The 22,917-nt window shown below is 39.6% G+C and overlaps 1 protein-coding gene across 2 annotated transcripts in view; it reads left to right on the plus strand.

Moving 5' to 3' along the window:
* The window catches only part of Eml4 (EMAP like 4), a 113,411-nt gene that overhangs the window by 83,948 nt on the left and 6,546 nt on the right, over positions 1–22,917 (plus strand). For both annotated transcript variants that reach the window (XM_027417911.2, XM_027417912.2), the window contains 11 exons: positions 2,219–2,288; positions 3,904–4,014; positions 6,212–6,307; positions 9,254–9,388; positions 9,491–9,626; positions 10,964–11,115; positions 12,381–12,506; positions 12,589–12,720; positions 13,793–13,860; positions 18,825–18,913; positions 21,089–21,186. In XM_027417911.2, the coding sequence (XP_027273712.1) occupies positions 2,219–2,288; positions 3,904–4,014; positions 6,212–6,307; positions 9,254–9,388; positions 9,491–9,626; positions 10,964–11,115; positions 12,381–12,506; positions 12,589–12,720; positions 13,793–13,860; positions 18,825–18,913; positions 21,089–21,186 (1,213 nt within the window). The remainder of the gene's footprint in view (positions 1–2,218; positions 2,289–3,903; positions 4,015–6,211; positions 6,308–9,253; positions 9,389–9,490; positions 9,627–10,963; positions 11,116–12,380; positions 12,507–12,588; positions 12,721–13,792; positions 13,861–18,824; positions 18,914–21,088; positions 21,187–22,917) is intronic.

The raw sequence follows: 22,917 nt of genomic DNA on the forward strand, positions 1-22,917 counted from the left end.
CAGGGAGGCCCTGGCTTAGAAACAGGAAAGGAGGATGGACCACTGCAAAAAGCAGGCAGGCAAAATACTGTTGTGGCTTCCACATATGTGAAGTATTCCCTACAGTTCCCAATGAAAAGAAGCTGTAGTGGTTACCTTTAAGTGATGTCATAGGCTGGGGTAAGGGAAAGGTAGAGACAGTCTTACCAGTTGGTGCAGGTGATAAATAGTTTTTGATATTAGAGCCATACAAATGTGTTAACTAGTACAGAAATTACAATCTAAAATTGTTGTTTGAAAAGAAAGAGCAGAGTTAAATACAGCAAAATTTTAATGTAATAGAGTTTCAGGGTTTTTTTTAAACGATTTCTATTTTCATTTTATGTGCATTAGTGTACATCTCTGCATGTATGAGTGTGCTGAATCCCCTGGAGCTGGAGTTAACAACAGTTGTTAGCTGCCATGTGGGTATTGGGAATTGAACCTGAGTCCTCTGGAAGAGCAGTCAGTGCTCTTAACCCTGAGCCATCTCTCCAGAGTTTTAGTTTTAATGTCTAGATGCAGGATATAAACTGTTTAAGAAGAAAAGAAATTGCAGAAATATTGGTAAACTCTAACCTCCTTAGAAATGAAAACCTGATGCCATTTATGCCAAATTATTGAAACATTTCAAAAGATACAATTTATTTTATTTTATATGTATTGGTGTTTTGCCTGCATGTACGTGTGTCTGTGTGATGGTGTCAGATCTTGGAGTTCCAGACAGTTGTGAACTGCCATATGAGTGCTAGGAATTGAACCTGGGCCCTCTAGAAGAATCTGGAAGAGCAGTCACTGATCTTAACCACTCATCCATCTCTCCAGCCCCAAGATACAATTCTTAATATGGAGGCGTTATAGAACTTTGGAATGTTTTTATCTCCTGTGACAAATTCATACAATCTTCTGGAAAATAATTAGTAACATGTAGCAGGAAACAAAAATTCTTTCCAGTTGAGCTGACTCCTTGATTGCAAGATGGCTCAGCAAGTGAGCCAAACTGACAAGCCGAGTCCCATCCCTCGAACCTACACGGTAGGAGAGCACTAACCCCGACAGTCTACCTCTGACCTCCATGCTCTCTCCCTGTAAATAAACGTAATTTTTATATATGCATTCTAGAGGGGGATAGGGGACAGTGATTTCTGTGAACAGGAGCTAGAGAAAAGGTTCAGTGGTTAAAGCTTGCTGTGGAAATACGGGCCCTGAGTTAAAATCCCTTACCTCATGTAAAAGCTGGGCAAAATACATGTCTGTAACTCCAGCGCTGTAGGGTGGAGACAGACGACAGATCTCAGGCTGGCTATCCAGCCAGTGAGTTAGTTCATGAGCAGTGGTGAATGTGGCCTATGCACATGTAGGCGTTCGCGCAAAGGCACTTGCCACAGAACCTGACAATGTGAACCATATGGTGGGAGAAAACCAATTTCCACAAGTTGTCCTCTGATCTCTGTTGCATTTGTGCACTTACATAAACGCACAGGCTTGCACGCACAAATAAATAAATGTAATAAAAATTTAAATTGCAAATATTAAATGAAGTGGTGAGAGATAGAGGAAGACACCCAACGTTGTCCTCTGGCCTCCACAGGCAGATTTGCACACCTACATAGTCGTGCATACACACAGATTTTATGGTTAATTAGAGTACATTTGCTATAATATTTACCATTTTCATTTAGAACTCATCGCCCTGGGGTAGATTTACAAAGATAGATTTAGGAACTAGCTATAGGTTAGTAGAATTATATTGGAAAACATTTACTGCTGCTTTTTGTTTGTAGAAATGCCTAAAATGCTAAAGAATTAAGTTAGTAAATGTATAAGGATTGTGTAGAGTTGACGCTATGCTTATATTTTAATAGATAAAAATTACAGTGGGCCACACTTCACTTCATAAAACCATGTAAAAATGTCTGCCTAAGTACAGCGACTAAAAAGGAATTTGAACAGATGAAAATGGTTTCCATTTTTACTATATCAAATGATGAACCAAATATCTTCTATAAATTCAGTGTTCCTGTAATTTATTAAGATTAATAAAGAAAAATAGAAGTTTGCTTAATTTACTAATAAAAATAAATGGGCCAGGTGTGTTTTTAAGACTGAAAACTATTTGCTTAAAAAAAAATGATATAAAGGTACATTCATGCTGTTTCATGTTTCTGTATTTAAAACTATTGTTAATGCTGCCTTTTAGCCTGGCTATACATCCTGACAAGATTAGGATCGCAACTGGACAGATAGCTGGAGTGGACAAGGATGGAAGGGTGAGCAGCCAGTTTCATGTACCTACTCCTGCTGTTAGAAGGACTGACTCGTTGTAGCCACAGCTTATTGTTATTTGCTTAAAGTTTGTATGAAAGGATCTCTAGTATTAGGGGGAAATATTAAAATATAAGGAAGTCTTAAAATGTAGGGTTTAAACTACTGTTTCCTTCTATATAAGAAGTATTCTTCCTAGGGAAACTGTCTGCATGTGAAAATAGCAGGACTCTTGCTTCTTAAACTAAATTCCTCCTAATTGATGGGCCCTCTTGATTCTCTCCCTTAGGAAGGCAGCTGATCTCTTAGAGTGTCAGTTACTCTTTGGTTTCACTAGATTGATATATTTATTTCTGAGATCAGCAGTAGATTGATGATTATGTATACAGTGCCTGCATGTATGTCTGCACACGGGGCACCAGATCTCATTATAGATGGTTGTGAGCCACCATGTGGTTGCTGGGAATTGAACTCTTGACCTCTGGAAGAGCAACCAGTGCTCTTAAACTATCTCTCCAGCCCGTGGATTAATGATGACTCTATGCACATGATGTTCTCTGGGCTCAGTTTCTATAAAGAAAAGCTACAACTGAGTGGGTTCTATTAGATGGCATTGAAAACCCTTCCCAGTTCTGTATTCTGTTAAGGATTGTTTCCATAGAACTTAGTAAACAGTTGTTTTTCTAAAGGTATATCAAGAACAAAAGTAATATTAAAAGTGAAGTATCGGGTGATGGTCACCCACACGTGTGGTTCCTGTTTCTTGGTGGCCTCAAGCAGAAGGACCACTTGAATTTAAGAGTTTGAGATCAGCCTGGATAAAGTTTTAAGATCGAGTCTCAAAAGAAAAAAAAGTAACCATAGCATGTTAGAATTAGAGTCTGACTCCACCTTCTGGTAGCTGTAAAAGATAGTTATAATCCCTGTGTCTCATCTCCTTATCTTTGGAGTGAGCATTGCAGATTATGAGGACTAAATGGCTTCACATAACACTAAATATCCAAATTATTTGCTGCTATGATCCCTTATTTCCTTAGTATGGGGGAGTACCTATTCAAGATTTTTTGGAGGCTTGTCTAAATTTTATAATTTTTGTCTTACTAAGGTGGCAAAATTGGACTGGGTGTGGTGACGCACACCTGTATTCCCAGCACTCAGGAGGCAAAGTCAGGTGAATCTCTGAGTTTGAGGCCAGCCTGGTCTGCATAGTAAGTTCCAGGACAGCCAGGGCTATATAGAGAAACCCTATCTCAAAACAACAAAAACAAACAAGAAACCAAACAAACAAAAAGCAAATTGCTATGTGGTAGTTGTACATATACCTACTCTTGGTGGTGGTGCACATGTCTGCTGTGTGGTAGTGGTGTACATATTTACTGTGTGGAATGGTGAACATTTATATGCTGTGTGGTAGTGGTATACATATCTACTGTGTGCTAGCGGTGCACATATCTACTTGTGGAGTGGTACACATACCTACTGTGTGCTAGTGGTGCACATATCTGCTTGTGGAGTGGTCCACATATGTACTGTGTGCTAGTGGTGCACATGCCTACTGTGTGGAGTGGTGCACATATCTATACCCACCTAGATAAGCTAGCTCTATCTTCTGTTTTGCAGCCTCTGCAGCCCCATGTCAGGGTGTGGGATTCAGTAAGCCTTTCCACACTGCATGTCATTGGACTTGGAACTTTTGAGCGTGGAGTAGGATGCCTGGATTTTTCAAAGGCAGTAAGTCACAGTTATTTTTTAAAGTAAGCAAACTAAGCCTGAATTAGTTTTGTGTATGTGTATAATCGTGTATCCATCCAAAAAACGAGATGCTAGCAATTTTCAGTATAGCTATTGTTAAATAGCTACTATTGTAGTCTAAGTACAAATTTGGTTTAGGTAGGATCAAGATATACATTTATTTATATTTAATTTGTCTGTCTGAGTCAGTGTTTTATTGCTGTGAAGAGACACCATGACAACTTATATTTTTTAAACCTTGTAATTGGGGTTTGCTTACAGTTTCAGAGGTTTAGTCCATTCTACGTGGCAGGAAGCGTGGAGGCACATAGGCAGGTATGGTAGCTGAGAGTTCTACATCTGGTTCTGCAGGCTGGAGAAAAAAAGAGACTCTGGGTTTGACCTGGGCTTCTGAAACTTAAAGCCCACCCCAGTGGCATACTTCCTCCAACAGGGCCACACCCCCTAATCCTTTCAAATAGTGACACTCCCTGGTGATGAAGCATTCAAATCTGTGAGCCTATTGGGCCATTCTTATTTAAACCGCCACATTGTCTTTGTCCTGAGATAGATGCCAGTGTAGTTGTGGAAAATGGGTAGAGGAATAAAGACATAGTATGGTAGTTTGATATAAGCAATAAGATGCATTTTAATTTCTTTTTGAGTCATAGGAGACATCCATCTTAATAGGAAATTCAGGCATGACCCTTCATTTCTATAAAATATTTTTTGATGTAACATGAGAGAAAGGAAACAATCAGATTTTAGTATTCCCTAAAATCCACGAATTATCTTGGTTCTGAATTGATGATAGTATTAGTTTAATTTTATATGTAGTAAGCTGGAGAAATGGCTCAGTGGTCAAGAGCACTTGCTGCTTTTGCAGAGGACCTGAGTTCAGTCTCCAGGACCCACGTGATGGATGGCTCACAGCCATCTGTAAGTCCAGTTCCAACACATCTGATACTCTCTTCTGGCCTCAGCAGATACCAGATAATCATGTGGAGCACTGGTGCCCACACATGTGTGCGTGCACAAACGTGCGCAGGCAAAACATACACACTTAAAACTTTTAAATTGTGTATAGCAGTGTCATTTAAGCTTTGAGGGTTTATTATGAGTAGAAAGTAAGATGTTGCTCATCTGAACATTTTCCTTCTCTTGTATAAGCGATTACATTTATAAAGTATGTAAGAGGCCTCCTATATTTTCACAGTCATATTTTAAATTTTCAAGTGTACCCCTCTAGAGTTTACTGGGCTTCGTTTATACTTAGAATGTGTTTAGCTATTCGGATTATCTCTTCAGTTCTTACCTGTATTCTGACTTACAGGAATTTGGGGGTCATGAAAAATGAGGCATTTGTAAAGCATAAAATTTAGTTGAGTTTACCAGCTTTGCTTGTTTGAAGACCTTGAATGACAACAGTCTGACAGGTCAGGAGAAGGGAAGACACCAGAACAGAAACATGGATGACAGGAGCTATTGTCATGGGTTTGGTTCCATTGTGTCTAGAATAGCCCATACTCTTTAGCTTTCCTTAATGCAGATAATCATTTCCATTGAGACAGGGAAGATAAGCAGCAAGCACTGCTCTCCATCTCCACTTTAGCTTCTCTTATTCCAGAGACATTTAATGTGCCACAGATGCTGCTAGAAATAGTTTGGCCCCATCCATAGTTCCTTTTCTTAGCCTCTGTAACCTGTGCGAATGAAGGTGGTTTTAGAAAAATGCTATTTCTATTTATCTCATTTAGTCATGTTAATGTAAACCAAGTATGTCACAAAAACTGGAATCAGTGTACTTTAAAACGGCATTTAATTTTAACATATTCTGTCAAACTATCAAAAGTTCATCAGTCTAAAGTGCATGAAATTACATATATTCTGTGTGGGGAAATGCCTTGAGTGTTTTTTAACAGCAGGAGGGGAAGCATAAGATGGTGTGAAGGGACTAGGAGAGCCTCAGAGACAGTGGCTGTCATCTGATGGTGACCAGTGACTGACTGGCAAGTAGGAATCAGCCCAGCAGCAAAACTAGATACAGGAGAAAAGTTAATGGATTTCTGTAATTCTAAAAAAGCATAGTATTTTTATGAATAGTACATTCAATTGTGTCTCAAAGGAGTTTAACAAAATTTTCATTATTAGTAGTTTTAATAATGGCATTGTTTTCTTCAACTTTACTTTTATTTAGGATTCAGGTGTCCATTTATGTGTTATTGATGACTCCAATGAACATATGCTTACTGTATGGGACTGGCAGAAAAAATCAAAAGTAGCAGAGATAAAGGTAAATCAAAATAAGTTTTGGATATTATCTTTCAGAGGCCATTATTTGGTAGGTGCTTGGATTTATAGTTTATGCTAATCCAGATTATAAGAATAAATTCATAACTCACATTTATCAGTTTTTCCAATTTATCAGGAATCTGTGATATTAGCACTACAGTTAGACAAAACAAAATAGTGGAGTTGGAGCAGTTTCATATTTCAGAAAACATGATACTGAAATATCAGAGTAGAAGATGTCCAGTTTCAAGACTGAGCATTCTGCGTGGCTACTGCTTTTTACTCAACTTAACGTTTCTATCGGCCTCTGAGGCCTTATGAGTCAATAGGAGAGTTTTACTTAAGAATACACTTGAGGAAGCTGGAGAGATGGCTCAGCAGTTAAGAGCACTGACTGCTCTTTCAGAGGTCCTGAGTTCAATTCCCAGCAACTACATGGTGCCTCACAACCATCTGTAATGAGATCTGGTGCCCTCTCTGGCCTTCGGGTTACATGCAGGCAGAACACTGAATACATGATAAATAAATAAATATTAAAAAAAAATAAAAAGGAACACACTTACTCTAACTAAAGGGCCTATATAAACGTATAAGGTTTTGTGTAGTGACTATAGGGAGTGCTGTGGCATTTAGAGGGCTTGTAGAATTTATAAGTGCTGTAGAATAGTGCGGCTCAGACTGGCTCATAAGTTGGTTGTAGCTGGGCGGTGGTGGCGCACGCCTTTAATCCCAGCACTCGGGAGGCAGAGGCAGGCGGATCTCTGTGAGTTCAAGACCATCCTGGTCTACAAGAGCTAGTTCCAGGACAGCCTCCAAAGCCACAACCCCCCCCCCAAAAAAAAAAAAAAAAACATTGTAAGTTAGCATCACAGCTGCATTTATATGGGTCAGAGATGCTAAGAGTACAGGATGCCTTTGCTAAGTCCTTAAAGAATATGTTTGTAAGGTTGGAGAGATGGCTCTGCAGGTAGAACTTGTCCTGCTCTTGCAGCTAACCTGAGATCAGAGCTCCCCGTACCCACATCGGTACCACCCATAACCTCTGTGATTAAGCCCATGGCGCCTGCACTTAGGTGCACATACCATATACAGACACACATGCATAAACATAATTAAAAAGTTAAGAAAGGAAGAATATGTGTTTTGCTTCAGCTTCTTGTCTGTTGTGTCGGGGTTAATTATTTACATATATATCTCTAAGTTTTCAGTTATTTTAATTTAAAGGGCGTTTTGTTGTTGCTGTATGTATATGTAATTTCTGAAATAAGCAGGGTATATCTGGTTGTACTTGAAAATGGCTGTCAGAAAACCTCACACCTTAAACATAAATGAAATCATAGATAGTCTTTCAGCCATCACCATTCTGCATAGTTTACACTACTGACATGTAAGGAAATTGAAGCCAAATGAAATAGGTAAATCTTTCTCTTTTGTGGGTAGGTCTCCCAAGTGAGCACTGCGTTTCCCCCTGGCCATGCCTCGGTTGCCTTTCCAGGATATGTTGCTAGTACAGAGCTCTATTGCAGACCCTCCATTGAGGGCATTGCTGTCTAAGATATACTGTGTACCTCCAGCCCAGATTTCCCAGACATCGTATAGGAATGTCCTCTACCACAAATCAAAATTAACTTAATGTAGTCTTCTGTTGTTCCACCCAGTATTGCCTCCCAATGTGGATGCTGTATCCATCTGAGACACCTGGGCCTCTCCTTTCTCATCCAGATCCCCACACCCTCCTAATGTCCTTGTCCAGAACAGCTCACTGGAAAGCCAGCAAAGCTTAACTGCAGAGTATTTATTCCTGGTAGTCAGAGAGGAAAGCCTTTGGAGAAAAGCAAAGGCATTTTGCCAGGAATGATTTGGTTCCAGGGCTAAATCCATGGCCTTCTCTCCACCATCTTCCTCTCTATGTGTAGACCTTACAGCAGTCTAACAGGGGGCTCCCTCTGCTTAAGTCATGAAGACCTGAGGCCTGATAAATAACTTTGTACTTTGTGTAAGTTTAAGGTTCAGTTTGGAGCTGCTGCTGGATGGGCGAATTGGTATAGACATTTTGGAAAACTGTTTGGCATTACCTGCTAAGGCTGAACCTAGGCCTACTTGCTGACACAGCCTGGTTTTCTCCAGAGTATAAGGCCAACGTAACTAGACTGACATATTCACTAGAGTAGTATATTTGTAGTGCTATTTACAATAGTTTTTTTTAAAAAAAAGTGGAACTACCCTAGTTGCAGTTGGCAGGAGATGTGGTCCTTTTTTTTTTTTTTTTCCCTTTTCAAAGGAATATTTTATTGACATTTAGACTGAATATGAATGGATCTCACAAATATAATGTTGAAAAAATACTGTAAACATGAAAGCAGTACACTGGACAGTGCCTCTGGTTTGATTTCCTATGTAGTGGCAGAGGATAGGAAACTTACAAAGCATCTGGTCTGCTTCTGGCTCCAGTGCTGTGAGGGTTAAGACAACCCACATTGCTCCTGCATTGTACAGTGGAAGTGTGCTTTTCCAATATGTATGAAGTATGCTGTCATTCTTATAAACTTCTTATAAATAAACAGCAGAAGAATCGATAAAATAATATAAGGATGTCACAATTAAACCTTGATTCTAGAAGTTCTTAATTTTTTTTTCTTTTTCTTTTTTTTTTTTTTTTTTAGGAAGCCAGGTGGTAGTGGTGCACACCTTTAGTCTATCACTCAGGAGTTAGAGGCAGGCAGATCTCTGAGTTTGAGGCCAGCCTGGTCTATAGAGTAAGTTCCAGGACAGCCAGGGCTACACAGAAAAAACCCTGTCTTGGGGCGTAGGTGATTTAGGAAAATAAATCTTAGAAGAAAAGGCATTTCCTAAAATATTTTCCCTGTCTTTGTAAGGAATTATAATTGGATTTTAATAGAAGTAAGAATATATATTCTTCTAAAAATGTCATTTTTTCCCCTCACAGACAACAAATGAAGTTGTTTTGGCTGTGGAATTCCACCCAACAGATGCAAATACTATAATAACATGTGGTAAATCTCATATTTTTTTCTGGACCTGGAGTGGCAATTCACTAACAAGAAAACAGGGAATTTTTGGGGTAAGGATCAGAGTATTGTAACATCACTAATCTTTTTTATTGTTGGGTGAGCATAAAGTCACCATGCCAAAGAGAAAACTGAAGATTCTCATTTTATTGTAGAAATATGAGAAACCAAAGTTTGTTCAGTGTTTAGCATTCTTGGGGAACGGAGATGTTCTCACTGGAGACTCAGGTGGAACCATGCTCATCTGGAGCAGAACTGCCGTGGAGCCCCCACCTGGGAAAGGACCTAAAGGTATACCATTGTCATCTTCCATGAGCTGCATAATTCTTACCTAGTGTTATGGTAGTTCCCCCCTTACCCAACCCGTAGTAACGGGAGAGTTACCAACATACCTGTGCTCCTTTAAGAATACATGCAATGTTTACTATATCCACAGTTTCCCATCTGTCAGCCTCTCCCACTTAGCAGCCACTCCCTTCTCTCTGGGTGTCTTTATTCTAGGTAATTTATTGGAATAGAGTGAAATGTGTGGCTTTTTATAACTAAGTTTCTTTTTTGTTTGGTTGGCTTTTTTTGTTTTGGGTTTTTTTTTTTTTTTAACACACTTTACTACATATCCCAGGCTGGTCCAGAGTTCACTGTGTAACCCCGGCTGACCTCAAACTCAACATCTCCTATTGGGATTATGGATGTAGAACTCCCATGCCTGACTATACTGGCTTCTTTTAGTTAGCATGTTTTCCAGGTTCATTATGTTAGGGCATGTTTTATTACCTCCTTTTTTGACATAATATTCAGTTATATAGGCATACCTATGTTTTACTTATCCATTCACCAGCTGGTATATAATTTTAGAAAATGAATCTATTCAAAACTTTTACCCCATTTTTCCACAAGATCTAAGGCTATTTGTTGACTTGAGCCCATGTTTAAACAAGTCTCTGGCTTCCATTGTGAACCTGGTGTCTAATTCTCTAAGGCATTATCTTCCAGAAGCTGTCCTCTTGCCTCAATAGCCTCACTTGATTGCTAGAGACTTCCGAATAAGCATCATGGGCTCCAGATCAGGATTGGGTGACATAATTTCTTTTCTAGCCTCCTATTTCTCAGCAGCATGTCTATTAGTGATTGTTATGTACTGAGCTCACTAACAAAGGCTCTTTTGCAAAGCTCCAGGGACATTGAGTGGTAGACTTGGGTCCTGGTCACAGCTTTATTATTAGGTAACTGGTATTGTGTATGCCACCCTCAGACTTCTGCCCTTGCTCTACAGTCAGAAGAGTGAGACTGATGTGGCACAAAACTATCACAAGAGGTAGCAGTGAAGTTTGGTGCTACATTTTACACCCTTTTGTCTGGACGGTTCTCACTATTTTAGCAGCTTACTTTTCTGTAAGAAAATAATTTTTAGAGTACATAATGTCGACGAATGCAAAGGATTCTTTTCAGCCTTAAGCTTCTCTGTCCCCATGTTTCAATAACTTGCTGAGAATTGACTTTTGATTATGAAGTTATGAACGTTCTGAGTCTTCGCCCTGTAGCCCTGCCGAAGTTTGTTTCCAGAAGGACACTAAGGTCTAATAAAATGTATTATTACTAGTGTTTTGATTTTCCCATTACCATATTAGGTGTCTATCAGATCAGCAGACAAATCAAAGCTCACGATGGCAGTGTGTTTACGCTCTGTCAGATGCGAAATGGGATGCTGTTAACTGGAGGAGGGAAAGACAGAAAAATAATTCTGTGGGATCATGATCTGAACCCTGAAAGAGAAATCGAGGTATGGCTGGCAATGGAACGCTAAAAATCTCATAATAGTAGAACCTCTACTCATGCATTTTGTCTCATTTTGAGATTGCTTTTCTGGGAAACTGGTACGTGTTCTTACCATTCCTTCCCCTCCCCCAGAGGAGAAAGCTGGTTATGGCACAGAGTGTGCTTTAAACAACGTAATTTGGAGTTTGAGGGCTTTATGGTTTATTTTGCCATGCAAGAAATTGAGCTTGGGGCCTGACACAGATTAGGCAAACAGTATGAGCAGAGGCATTTTGGAGCCCTTCATGAAGAAGCAACAGCACCCATTTCAGAGTCATTCTGTGGGATCATTGGTTATCGGTGTAAAGATCACTGAGATTATATCACATAGTGTGTGTAAGTGAAATGGATCTCATAAAGAGGCCTGTGGATAGCCTTTAGAACACTGTACAGTGCAGTCATCCTTTCCTATCTGAAAAGGAGTAGTTTCTGATCTCCCCACGGAGTCCAGAGATCTGTGTGTGCTCAAGTCCCTTACATAATGCTGTCAAGTATTTCCGTGTACTTACAATTTAATTGTCTGCATACTGTTTACCATATCTGATACAGTGTGAATGTTATCAAAAATGTTTTACTGAACTAATAATGGAGTGGTACATATTCAGTACAGACAGGTTTTTTTTTTTTCACTCCAATATTTTCAGTCCACAGTTGATTTAGTCCTTGGATGCAGAATCTACAGATAAAAGGCCAACTAACTGTGTTTTTTTTTTTTTTTTTTTTTTTTCTTTTTTTTTTTTTTTTTTTTTTGGATTCACTGAGATTTTTCTTTTTTGGTCCTTGTGACAATTAAGAATGACTGCCCAGAAGAACATAAAACAAAAACCCAGACCATACTTCTTATGAGCTCCAAAAGAACTCACTCCCTTTCCCCACACTTCTAACCCTTAACTCCTGGAATCATACAGAATATAGATTTAGATTTTACTGAAGTGGGCTAGAAGTGAGATCACTGTGAGAAGCTTGTGCAGTCTGTGGGAGACCTTGTACTGCAAAGATAATTACTATAAATGAGGCAAAGGATGTTGATAATAATACACTATAACTTCTGTGTGATAAAATGTAAGTGAACATTAAATTACCAAATGATGAGACTACCCCGTTGTTTCAGGTTTAGAATCTGTCTTTATTACTCTATATCTGCATACAGCTGTGAGCACAGTACTATTAAGGTAGTAATTATTGCATGTTACTCTGTTTACAGTAACGTCACACATTCATTTGTTCCAGGTTCCTGATCAGTATGGCACAATTAGAGCTGTTGCAGAAGGAAAGGCAGAACAGTTTTTAGTAGGTACATCACGAAACTTCATTTTAAGGGGAACATTTAACGATGGCTTCCAAATAGAAGTGCAGGTAAGCTATGTGAGGCCAGTGGTTTCTGTGTTGCTTTTTGGTAGCACCCTTTGGTTCTTACAACACGGTTTTTCATTTTCAGGGTCACACAGACGAGCTCTGGGGCCTTGCAACACATCCCTTCAAAGATTTGCTCTTGACGTGTGCTCAGGACAGGCAGGTGTGCATGTGGAACTCCGTGGAGCACAGGCTGGAGTGGACCAGGCTTGTGGATGTGAGTGGGTAATTTCCTCGTGCAAACGTCTCCCACTGCCGGTTGCAAGCAGCAAAGAAAAAAAGAACTAGGCATAGATGTAAATTTGTGTCTATGGCTTGGCGAAGAGAGCCACGTACACTGTTTTTCTCTCAGTTTCAGTGGTCAAATTAGACTTCATGTATTTGTGGAGCATTAATTATATTTGGTCCACTGTGGTGGTGCATTTGGTTTCAGTCAACGCTGTAACAGATGCTATCGTCGTCTTTATGAGTCATCTTGTATTTTTGCCCTACTATATCCAGACAACTACTTTTTCTTGCCTGAAAATTACACATGAGGTCTTTGTGTCTTTTTTAGGGGGATGCTGAAACAAGGTTTATCTGTATAGCTCTGGCTATTCTGGAACTCGCTCTGTAGACCAGGCTGGCCTCAAACTCATATCTCTGCCTCTGCCTCCCCAGTGCTGAGAGATTAAAGGCATGTGCTGCCACCACCCAGCATGTATTTAATGTATTTGGTGTTACCCATATTGTTCCGCTGCCCGGCCACAAACCAATTATCTTTTCCCTTTGCCAGTCAGTCCTAAAGTTCCTTTTCAGTTGTATCTACATAGTATTTCTCATTGGTTTACAGTAAAGCTGACCAGAATTTCATGTTTATGTGAAACAAGTTACTTAGATTTTTTTTTTTTTTTTCACAGTTCCCTTAGATCTAAGGAGTCTTTTCTCCTGTACCCTCTGTCTTAGTCAGGGCTCTATTGCTGTGACACCATGACTAAGGAAACTCCTAGAAAGGAAAACATTTAACTGGGGCTGTAGTCCATTATCAGCATGGCAGGACATGGTGCTGGAGAGGAAGCTGAGAGTTCTGCATCTTGACCCATAGGCAATAGGAAGTGAACTCTGTCCCACACTGGGTATAGTATGAGCATATGAGACCTCAAAAACTATCCCCACAGCGACTCATTTCCTCCAACAAGGCCACACCTCCTAAGAGTGCCACTCCCTACCAAGCCCTCAAACATATGAATCTGTAGGGCCATACCTATTGAGACCACCACTCCCTCAATGGCTGTCTTTTTCTCCTCTAGGAACCAGGACACTGTGCAGATTTTCATCCAAGTGGTACAGTGGTGGCCATCGGAACACATTCAGGCAGGTAGGGTCTTTAAGTGAGCTGAGTGATCCGAAATTGTGGGCTGTTCGAACTACTGTGGAGTGTTGTCAATCTCATCTGGGAAATTCATCCCTCATACAGCACACTTAATACCCTTGTGTGCACTTAGTCAAGTGTAAGGCTAGAGGGGTTTGAAAATCACAAAAGCACAGTTTGACTGGATAAAGCAGTACATGTGTGTCCAATACATATGCTCACACACAGCCCTAGTGTTTTTAACTGTTTTGATTAGCTAGGTGATGGCTCAGCAGGTAAGTTGCTTGCTGCCAACCCTGACGGCATGAACTCAGACCCTGGAATCAAGAACCAACTCCTGGAAGTTGTCCTCTGCTCTCCACATGCATGTCATGGCATGTGCACTCCCCTATAACACACACACACACATTTTTTTAAACCTTAAATAAATGTTTAAAAAGTGATCTGGTTGAAACCCACTGAAATTACTTTCTAATATTTATGAAGCTGTGGAGTCACTTCAGTCTTAGTGACTTATACTAAAGTTAAAAGATTTTTACTTGTTGGAGTTGTCAGTAGAAAGCACACAAATGAGAGGACTATAATAACTAACTACATATGTAGTGTTGGCAGTTAGTCTGCTCCGTCTGGTATGGAGCTGGAGACTGCACAGATCTACACCAGATGCAATTTTTATTGTTCATTTTAGATACGATTCACACCTGCTTCTGTGCTTTTGAATCATGGACCTTCCATATATATATATATTGTCTGTGAACACTTTACTCTCTGAAACTGAAAAGTTACTATTTTAGCCATTCAGATTATAATCACTTCTCTTTTATACCTGGGGGAAAGTCACATTCGGGGCTAAGAGCTGGTTATTGTAAAACATTTCCAAATTGTGCATGAGTCAGAAAGTTGACTGGTAAGATGTTTAAAGATGTGTCTGTGTCCATTTATAGATTTCTGCATCATGTCACCAAGTAAAAAGTGCATTAGTGACTCAGAGTCACCAATATGCATTAGTACTGCATTAAGGGAAGAAATCAAAGCACTTCTCTTGGAGTAATTTAACCAAGAGTGAACCTGAGTTAGAGTCCTGTTTATCTCCCTGTGTCTTCCCTATCTCTCTAGCTTATGGGTTCAGGCCAGCAGTAAACAGTTTGAGTCTATGTCCCTGTGCCTGTCTGATGTCTGTCTTGTCTGTCCCTATGTCTGGTCCCTAACAAAGGGCTTTTGCTCTGTGTGTATTGAACAGCACAGAAAGAGCACGTCAGGTGAGAAGGGATGAAGTATTAGTGTTGTGTATTTATTATTACATAAGTGCACTTGCATCCTGTTTGCTGTTCTCAGCAAACAATTATGATAACACACATGCAGACATTCATGTATTGTTCTGGGCTAGGGCCATGGAAAAGATTAAAGCTGTGCATTAGCTTAGGTACATTACATGGAAAGTCCAAGGCAAGTTACACTGTTCTTTCAAATGCAGGTTAGACAGGCTGAATACACAGTAGGATAGCAGTATTAAGTCTTAAGTGACCTCAAGATATATTATTAACTCAGCTGTGAGGTCCAGCAGTAATTCTAGTAAGAGATATTTTCACAATACTGCATCTGCACAAATAAACACAAGAGCAAATACATTATCAGTGATAAAATTGTTGTTTTAAAAGAGTGTGTGGTGTATGTGACATCTAGGGATGCTCCACAACTGCCCAAAGACTGTATTGTGTCTTTTTTAAGGGGGAAGAAATGAGTGGGTATAATTACCACTGCTCAGCTTTATTGAGATATAATTTACCATAAAGCCCACTTAAATATATTATCTAATGGTCCTAGTACATCCACAGAACTGTGTAATATCATTTCAGACTGTTTTCATTAGCCCAGAAAGAAATCCTTTACCCTAACAGCAATTCCTGTATACCTACCTTCTGCCCTGTTCAGCTATAGGTAGCTGACTAGCCTTTTCCTATAGGTTTGCCAGTTCCAGACATTTCATATGAATGGAATCAGGCAGGCATGCCTTGGTGACTGGCTTCTTTCACTTGAAGTAATAGAGCTTGAAAGAATGTTATATATACTAGTACTTATCCCTTTTTATGGCCATTTGGCTTTCCACTTTTGACAATGGAATAATCCTGCTACAAACATTCATGTACAAGATTTGGTGTAGAAGTATGCTTTCATTTGTCTTGGATGACAGAGGTCATACAATTCTAATGCTTTGACAGACTTTTGTACATCAGCTGTGCCATTTGCAATCCTACTTCAGAGGGCTCCAGTTTCCCCACATCTTTACATCGTCTCCTCATCTACCTGTGTTCTGGTCACCCAGGAGGCAGGGGGTGAAGGAACTGATGTCATGGTTTGCATTTGCAACAGCATTTGTTTACCATTCTAAGCAAACTGTATATTCAAATCCTGTCCCACACATGAATTACTGAGTTGTAAAGAGTTCTTTATCGCATAAGTGATTGGTTGAATTGGGCTTTTCTTCTCTTGTTGGCTTTACTTTTTTTTTTTTTTTTTTTTTTTTTATAAACAGGCTTTCTCTGTGTAGTCTTGGCTGGCCTCAAACTTAAGAGATCTACCTATCTCTGCCTCCTGTGTACTGGAATTAAAGGCATGTGCCGCCACCACCTGGTTTTGGGGTATTTTTGTTTGTTTTCTTTCTTCTTTTGACTTTACATTTTTCTAATTACAAAAGTAACATTCCTTTTGATTTTTATTTTCGTGTGTGCCTGCCTGTCTGTCTATTCCATATATGTGTGGTCATTCTTGGAGGACAGAAGAACTAGAGGATCATTCAAAAAAAAAAAAGAGCAAGGCCATAGGACACACTTTATCCAAAGATACTATCATGGATTTAATGGCTGCATATTTTTCTAAAGGAAAAGAGATAACTTTTATTTAAGGATGCTAAAGTAGTTCGACCTCTAAATTCTCTGTGCATAAGCCGTGTACCCAAGCATGGTGATACATGGCTATGATCCCAGCATTTGTGGAAAAGTAGGAGGATAAAGAATTCAAGGTCAGCCTTAGCTATAGAGCAAGTTGACAGCCATCCTGGACTACATGAGACTTGACAACCAACCCGAAAAAGTCATCATGATAAAGGGTATTTGGGTTTGCACGTCAACTTAATATATCCCATCCCTGATGGCCATTAGGTTTAGAAAAAGCCATTAGTTCCTTTAGGTCTCATAGAGCCTCGTAGTGATGGCACATTACTCCCCAGGAGAAGCTCTGTTCTAATATATACACCTTAAAATGAGAAGTGATTAAATACAACGTGAAAACTCAAATTTTGCTTGTAGAAAACTCCCTTTTCTGGGACTTTGAGTAAGAACAGAGATCCTGGCCATGGTAGCATCTTCTGAAAGTAAAATACAGTGCAGTGAAAGGGGTGAGAGCGTGCACATCTATAGGGAAATTCTATGCGTTTAACAATTATTTGCCTGGCTGGAGAGAGGACTCAGTAGATAATGCTCTTGGTGTGCATAGGGTAATGACTGGTTTCCAAGTTAAGCAGGCATAGCATCCAGCCTCTAATCCCAGCAGCCCCCAGAAAGTGGAGAAGGAAGCTGGCCAGCTACAACAGCTGAATCTTCACACTCCTACTTCGTTCATTGAGAAGAGAAACCCTATCTCAAAGGAGAGTCGGCTTAGGGCTTTCACACACATGCAAATTAGGGTCCAAAATAAAATGCCATTCCAAAAATAGAAGAATCAACCTGCTGTATTTAAAGAAATAGAAAAACTACACAAGAGTTAAAAAACAAAGATTAAGTAGCTGCTATCTATAACAGTGTAGGTTTCTATACATGAGAACATGATCTAGGCTTTGTTGCTTGCTCAGGTTGCTTCCAAACAGATTTAAAAAAATGTATGTAGCTTTCCTAGGAAAATTAAAAGGGCTTAGAAATAGCCAATATTAGTTAGAGGTTTACCAACTTTATTATATTCTTACATACTTAATATGATTATGAAAACTTTAATAATTTTAAGACTTGAAGCCTGGTAGTCATAGTAACTCTGTATCTCAAGATCCAGTTAGTCTTAGTTGTGATGTCATCTTGTTTCCTTTCTGAAAAGGCAGCTCTCGGTGCTTACAGTGGTAGCCTGAAGACTGATGAATAACAGTTCAAAACAAACCTACAGTCTGTGGGCACCGTCAGCTGTGCCAACGTATGTTCAGTAAACATGGACCATATGGCTCCTGTGTGCCAGCTTCCTACTGGTTGGCCTTTAAACTCAAGCGTGTGGAGAAGGCTGTTAAATGACAGAGTGTATGGATTAAATTAGCTACCTAGAGAAATTCCAGCCCCTCACTCACAAAATTACTAAAATTCAATCCTGAATGTGTCCCTTTTTTCTGCCTGCCTCCCTAGCTATGCAGCTGCCATTATCCTAACCTCCCCTCAATGTTCACTTCATCCTGCATCCTCCTTACAGGTTCTTCTGTGCCTACTCTTACTCATTTCCTCTGTGAGTTCTGTTGTTTGCTGACCGTCCCAGGGATTACCATTTAGTCATTTCTTTTCTCCGCTGCCCCATTGCTGACTTTCAGCTCTAGTATAATCTTGACCTTGTCATTGTATTTTTCTGTCTAAACAATGCCTGACAGAGGTACAGTTAAAAACACTAGACCAATGTCTATCTAGCAGCATTTTTTGCAGCATTTTTTTAAATACTCTTGATTAGAACATAGAAGCACAGTCCTAGTTAAATATTAATACTTAAATTTCTTAAAAGTGTAGAAAAGGGGGCTGGAGAGATGGCTCATTGGTTAAGGACCTGGGTTCAGTTCTCGAGCCCACATGGCAGAAACTTTGTGTAACTCTGGTTCCAGGGGACTCGACACTCTCTCACAGACCAATGCAAATAAAACTAAAATAAATGAAATCTGAAAAAAATGTAGAAAAAGTCAGCTACTCTTTCTGTAAATGTTACTGTCTTTTCCTTCTTTCCTTCCTAAACAGGTGGTTTGTCCTGGATGCAGAAAGCAGAGATCTGGTGTCCATCCACACTGATGGGAATGAGCAGCTCTCTGTGATGCGCTACTCAGTAGGTGGGCAGCCCCTCCTCCTTTGGTGTGCACTCACCGAAATCACATTTATTTGTCGATGAGGTTCACTCCTTTTATCTGTTTCCAAGAGTTGTGACTTGTCCCCCAAATATCAGGTTAAACTCCACTACTGGAAACTATAAGAAACCCAAAAACTTAAACAGCATAATCATCATCAAGCATGCATTTACCATGAACTGTCACAGCTGCGGTAGCAGTTAGAACCAGTATAACCAAATCATACTATATACACTAGAATCTTTATATAGTAAGCTGAATGTAGTAGTAGTTTCTCGCTGGGACTACTCGCCCCAAATGACACTCATTATGAAAGCTTGGCCTTTAGCTTAGGCTTGTTCCCAACTAGCTCTTACAACTGAAATTTAACCCGTTTCTATTCATCTGTGTTCCATCACATGGCTTTTTACCTTTCTTCCATTCTGTATGTCCGACTGCCTCTGGGTCTCGCTAGCGTCTCTCATGTGCTAGATTCATTTCCAGTTCCGTGCTCTCCCTGCAAATCCTGCCTATGCTCTCCTGCTAGCTATTGGCCAGTCAACTTTTTATTAAACCAATCACAGCAATACATCATCACACAGAATACAGATACCCCACAACAGCTGAATGTTACGTCTAATTAGCAACCTTTTCTTTGTATATAAAAAGGATAGAGGGCTAGAGAGATGGCTCAGAGATTAAGAGCACCGGCTGCTCTTTCAGAAGTCCTGAGTTCAATTCCCAGCAACCACATGGTGGCTCATAACCATCCATTATGAGATCTGGTGCCCTCTTCTGGGATGCAGATATACATGGAAGCAGAATGTTGAATATATAATAAATAAAATCTTTTAAAAAAGAAAAAAAAGATAGAAGCAGTGGAGAATGGAGTTTAGTGATAGAACACTTGCCTTGGGTTCAGTCCTTGGCATTGCCAAAAAATTGTAGAAGAAATAACCAGCATTCATACTAATATCCAAATACTCTATTTAACATTGTTTTGAGTTATATAATCATAATTGTTACTGGATAAAATACTTAAGAATTCTTAAGTAATTCTTAAGTAACTCATTCAGTTTTGAGTAATTCTTTGTACTTTATTCAAAATGTTTTCACAATATTCCAGTTACTTTTTTGTTGTTATTTATGTGGTTTGATTTATATTATCCTTTTCTAGAGTCAATCTGACTGTTTTTGAGGTGGTCTTTCCCAAGCTGTCTTGAAACTCATAATTCTCCCGCCTCTTAGAAGAACTGGGATTATAGGCATGCATACCTAGAATTTCTTACATGTGAACATTTTGGGTTGGTGGGTTTTGTTTTTGTAATGCTAGGAGTTGAAACCTATGTTTCATGTACCTGACAGGTAAACACTTCATCAAGGAGCTACATCTTTGGCCCACAGAGTGTATTCTCATAGCTGTTGATTAAGAGTAAAGAGAGGATGTTTGATTGCTCCTTCATTCTTTCCAAAGAAGCACGAACATGGGGAAAATTAGTTTGATTTCTGTTGTTTTTCACATGTGTCAGAGGGCAACTCTTGTTAGGTCATTCTATGCTTCTACCTCATGGTTCCTAGGCTTGAACGGGGTCATCAAGCATGGCAACGGGTCCCTTTCCTTCTGCTCCATCTTGCCTGCCCCAGTACAGTCATTTGAGACAGCAGTATTTCCTGTTTTGCTTTTTTATTTTTTTAATGCTGGAATTACAACCTTTACAAAATGTAGCATTTAAAATCAAAAGATCAGTGAGTCTGTCCAGTTGTCAATTGCTTAGCATAGCAGTAGGTATAACCAAAGATGACACAGAACCAGAGAGAGTATTGTGTTCCTTCTTAAGACCTACCCTGATATTGGTGGCGTCAGATGTGCCTGCCCAGCTATGCAGCTGTACATGCTTAATTTACTGCATGAACATTGTGTACTTCCACCAATAAATGTAGGGAAATTGTCCTGAACCCATCATCTAGTCGACTACAAGGGGACAAGACCACAGAGTATCCAAGGAAGGATTCTATGTTGGACTGGGTTACCATTTGATTTTAGGGGATGCTGAGTGATTGGATTTGTTCATAAAATGCCAAATAACAGTTACTTTGAGATTTGACACTTTTTTGTAGAACCAGTAAGGTAGCAATACAGACATTTTTCTAGTCAACACTTTTTTCACATTTAAATTCTAGATGGTACTCTCCTGGCTGTAGGATCTCACGACAACTTTATTTACCTCTATTCGGTATCAGAAAATGCAAGAAAATACAGCAGATATGGAAAGTGCACTGTAAGTAGCAAAATAGAATGACCTAAGTTACAAAGTAATTGAGAAATTGTATTCTGTTAAAAGGAGAATTAAGTGTTCACCTTGATGTAGCCCTTGTTTTCTCATGTTAACTGCTTTAAACTCTAATCTGTTTCTGTGAAACCTGAGATCACCTGTGCCATAATGCATGGGTCCCTTGTCTGGATCCACAGTACCTCATAAACTAGCTATAGCAGCACTTTCTTGGCACATGGCGACAGGAGGATCAGTATTCCGGGTCATCCTCAGCTACATAGTAAGTTTGAGACCCTACCTCAAATAAAGAAAATAGAGGAGGGGAGACCTGGAGGTGTCTGAGTGGGCTCTGGTTGCCAGGACCCACATGGAGCTGCTCTCATCCACCTGTATCTCCAGCTCCAGGGGATCTGGTGTTTCTGATCTCTATGGCAATGCACATACCCACACACATAATGGAAAAACTTTTTAAAAAGAAAATTGTAATTACCTGACTGTAGAACACTACTATGGGTTCTGGAAAGGTACCTCCTTACAGTTGAGCTTAGTATTAATCTCTTTGTAATGAGTATTAAAGCAGTTTGTTTAAACTATTTCTATGGGAAACTGTTTGATAAAAGATCTTTCTGCATAGCCCAGGCTGCCCTTGAACTTACTCTGTAGACCAGACTGGCTTCAAACTCACAGAGATCTTCCCTGCCTCTAGAGTGCTAGGATTAAAGGTGTTTGTCACCACACCCCTAGCTCTGGGAAGCTTTATCTCAATGCCCCATGTTTGATCCCCAGTATCCTATAGAATAACTTTAGTGGATGTCTCCTTTTAAGAAAGTGAGCAGAAACGTATTTGCTGTGATTTGTTTCTCCATTTCTAAAGATAGCAGGTTATCTTTATAATATGAAAGTTAAATTCTATACACAAGCTACATACTTCTGTTTGGTGGGAACTCAGCTCAAACTACAGAAATTGACTGGGCACCAGTTTGCATTGATTGGCCTTCTGAGCACATTGTGTGTCTACTGTTGTGTGAGTTAAGTATTGCTTTTTTAGAGATGCAGGCAATATGCACATAACACCTGTGTTAGGATAAAGGCTTAGAGGAGTATGGCAATGCACAATTAGACATGAGACTTGTCTGTCAGTGTGTTAGCATGCCCTCATGCACACTCAGAAATACCATGCAGTAACCATGCATGCCATTCTGGTTTTAAACATTGATCTCTTGTTGCTAATGTTCTCAACTGCAAGTGATTCTTGGCCTGTTTTCCAACATATCCAGTCTCTAGTATTCAGGAAGCTTCAAAACTCCCAAACTCCACAGTTGAGATCACTTAAACATACAAATACATGGATCTGCGGTGCTTTGAGCAAGGTTGTGGGGTCCAAAAGAGAGTTTGGGACATGTTTAATTTGGCTTCAGGAGACTGGAATAATTAAAATGCTTGTGAGTTATTAAAAACTGTATCTGAGATGAATTGAGTTTATTAACTTCAAACAATGTAAGCAGGAGGCTTTTAATTCCAAAAGTACAAAGTTAGGCTATATGAAACAAGTGTGTGTGTGTCTGCCGACCTTGATAAATCATAAGATCCTCAGGACATACCTGAAATGGGTTATTGGGAATCATCGCATTTAGTAGTTTTAATTTCCAGTGTTAAAAGCTAAGCAGCAAAAGATCACTATTTTCCTATTTAAGGAAAGTTTTGAAGAACCAGATGGTTAACTTGGGTCTAGCTGTT

Source organism: Cricetulus griseus, chromosome 5, assembly GCF_003668045.3.
Source record: "Cricetulus griseus strain 17A/GY chromosome 5, alternate assembly CriGri-PICRH-1.0, whole genome shotgun sequence".
Taxonomy (NCBI): domain Eukaryota; kingdom Metazoa; phylum Chordata; class Mammalia; order Rodentia; family Cricetidae; genus Cricetulus; species Cricetulus griseus.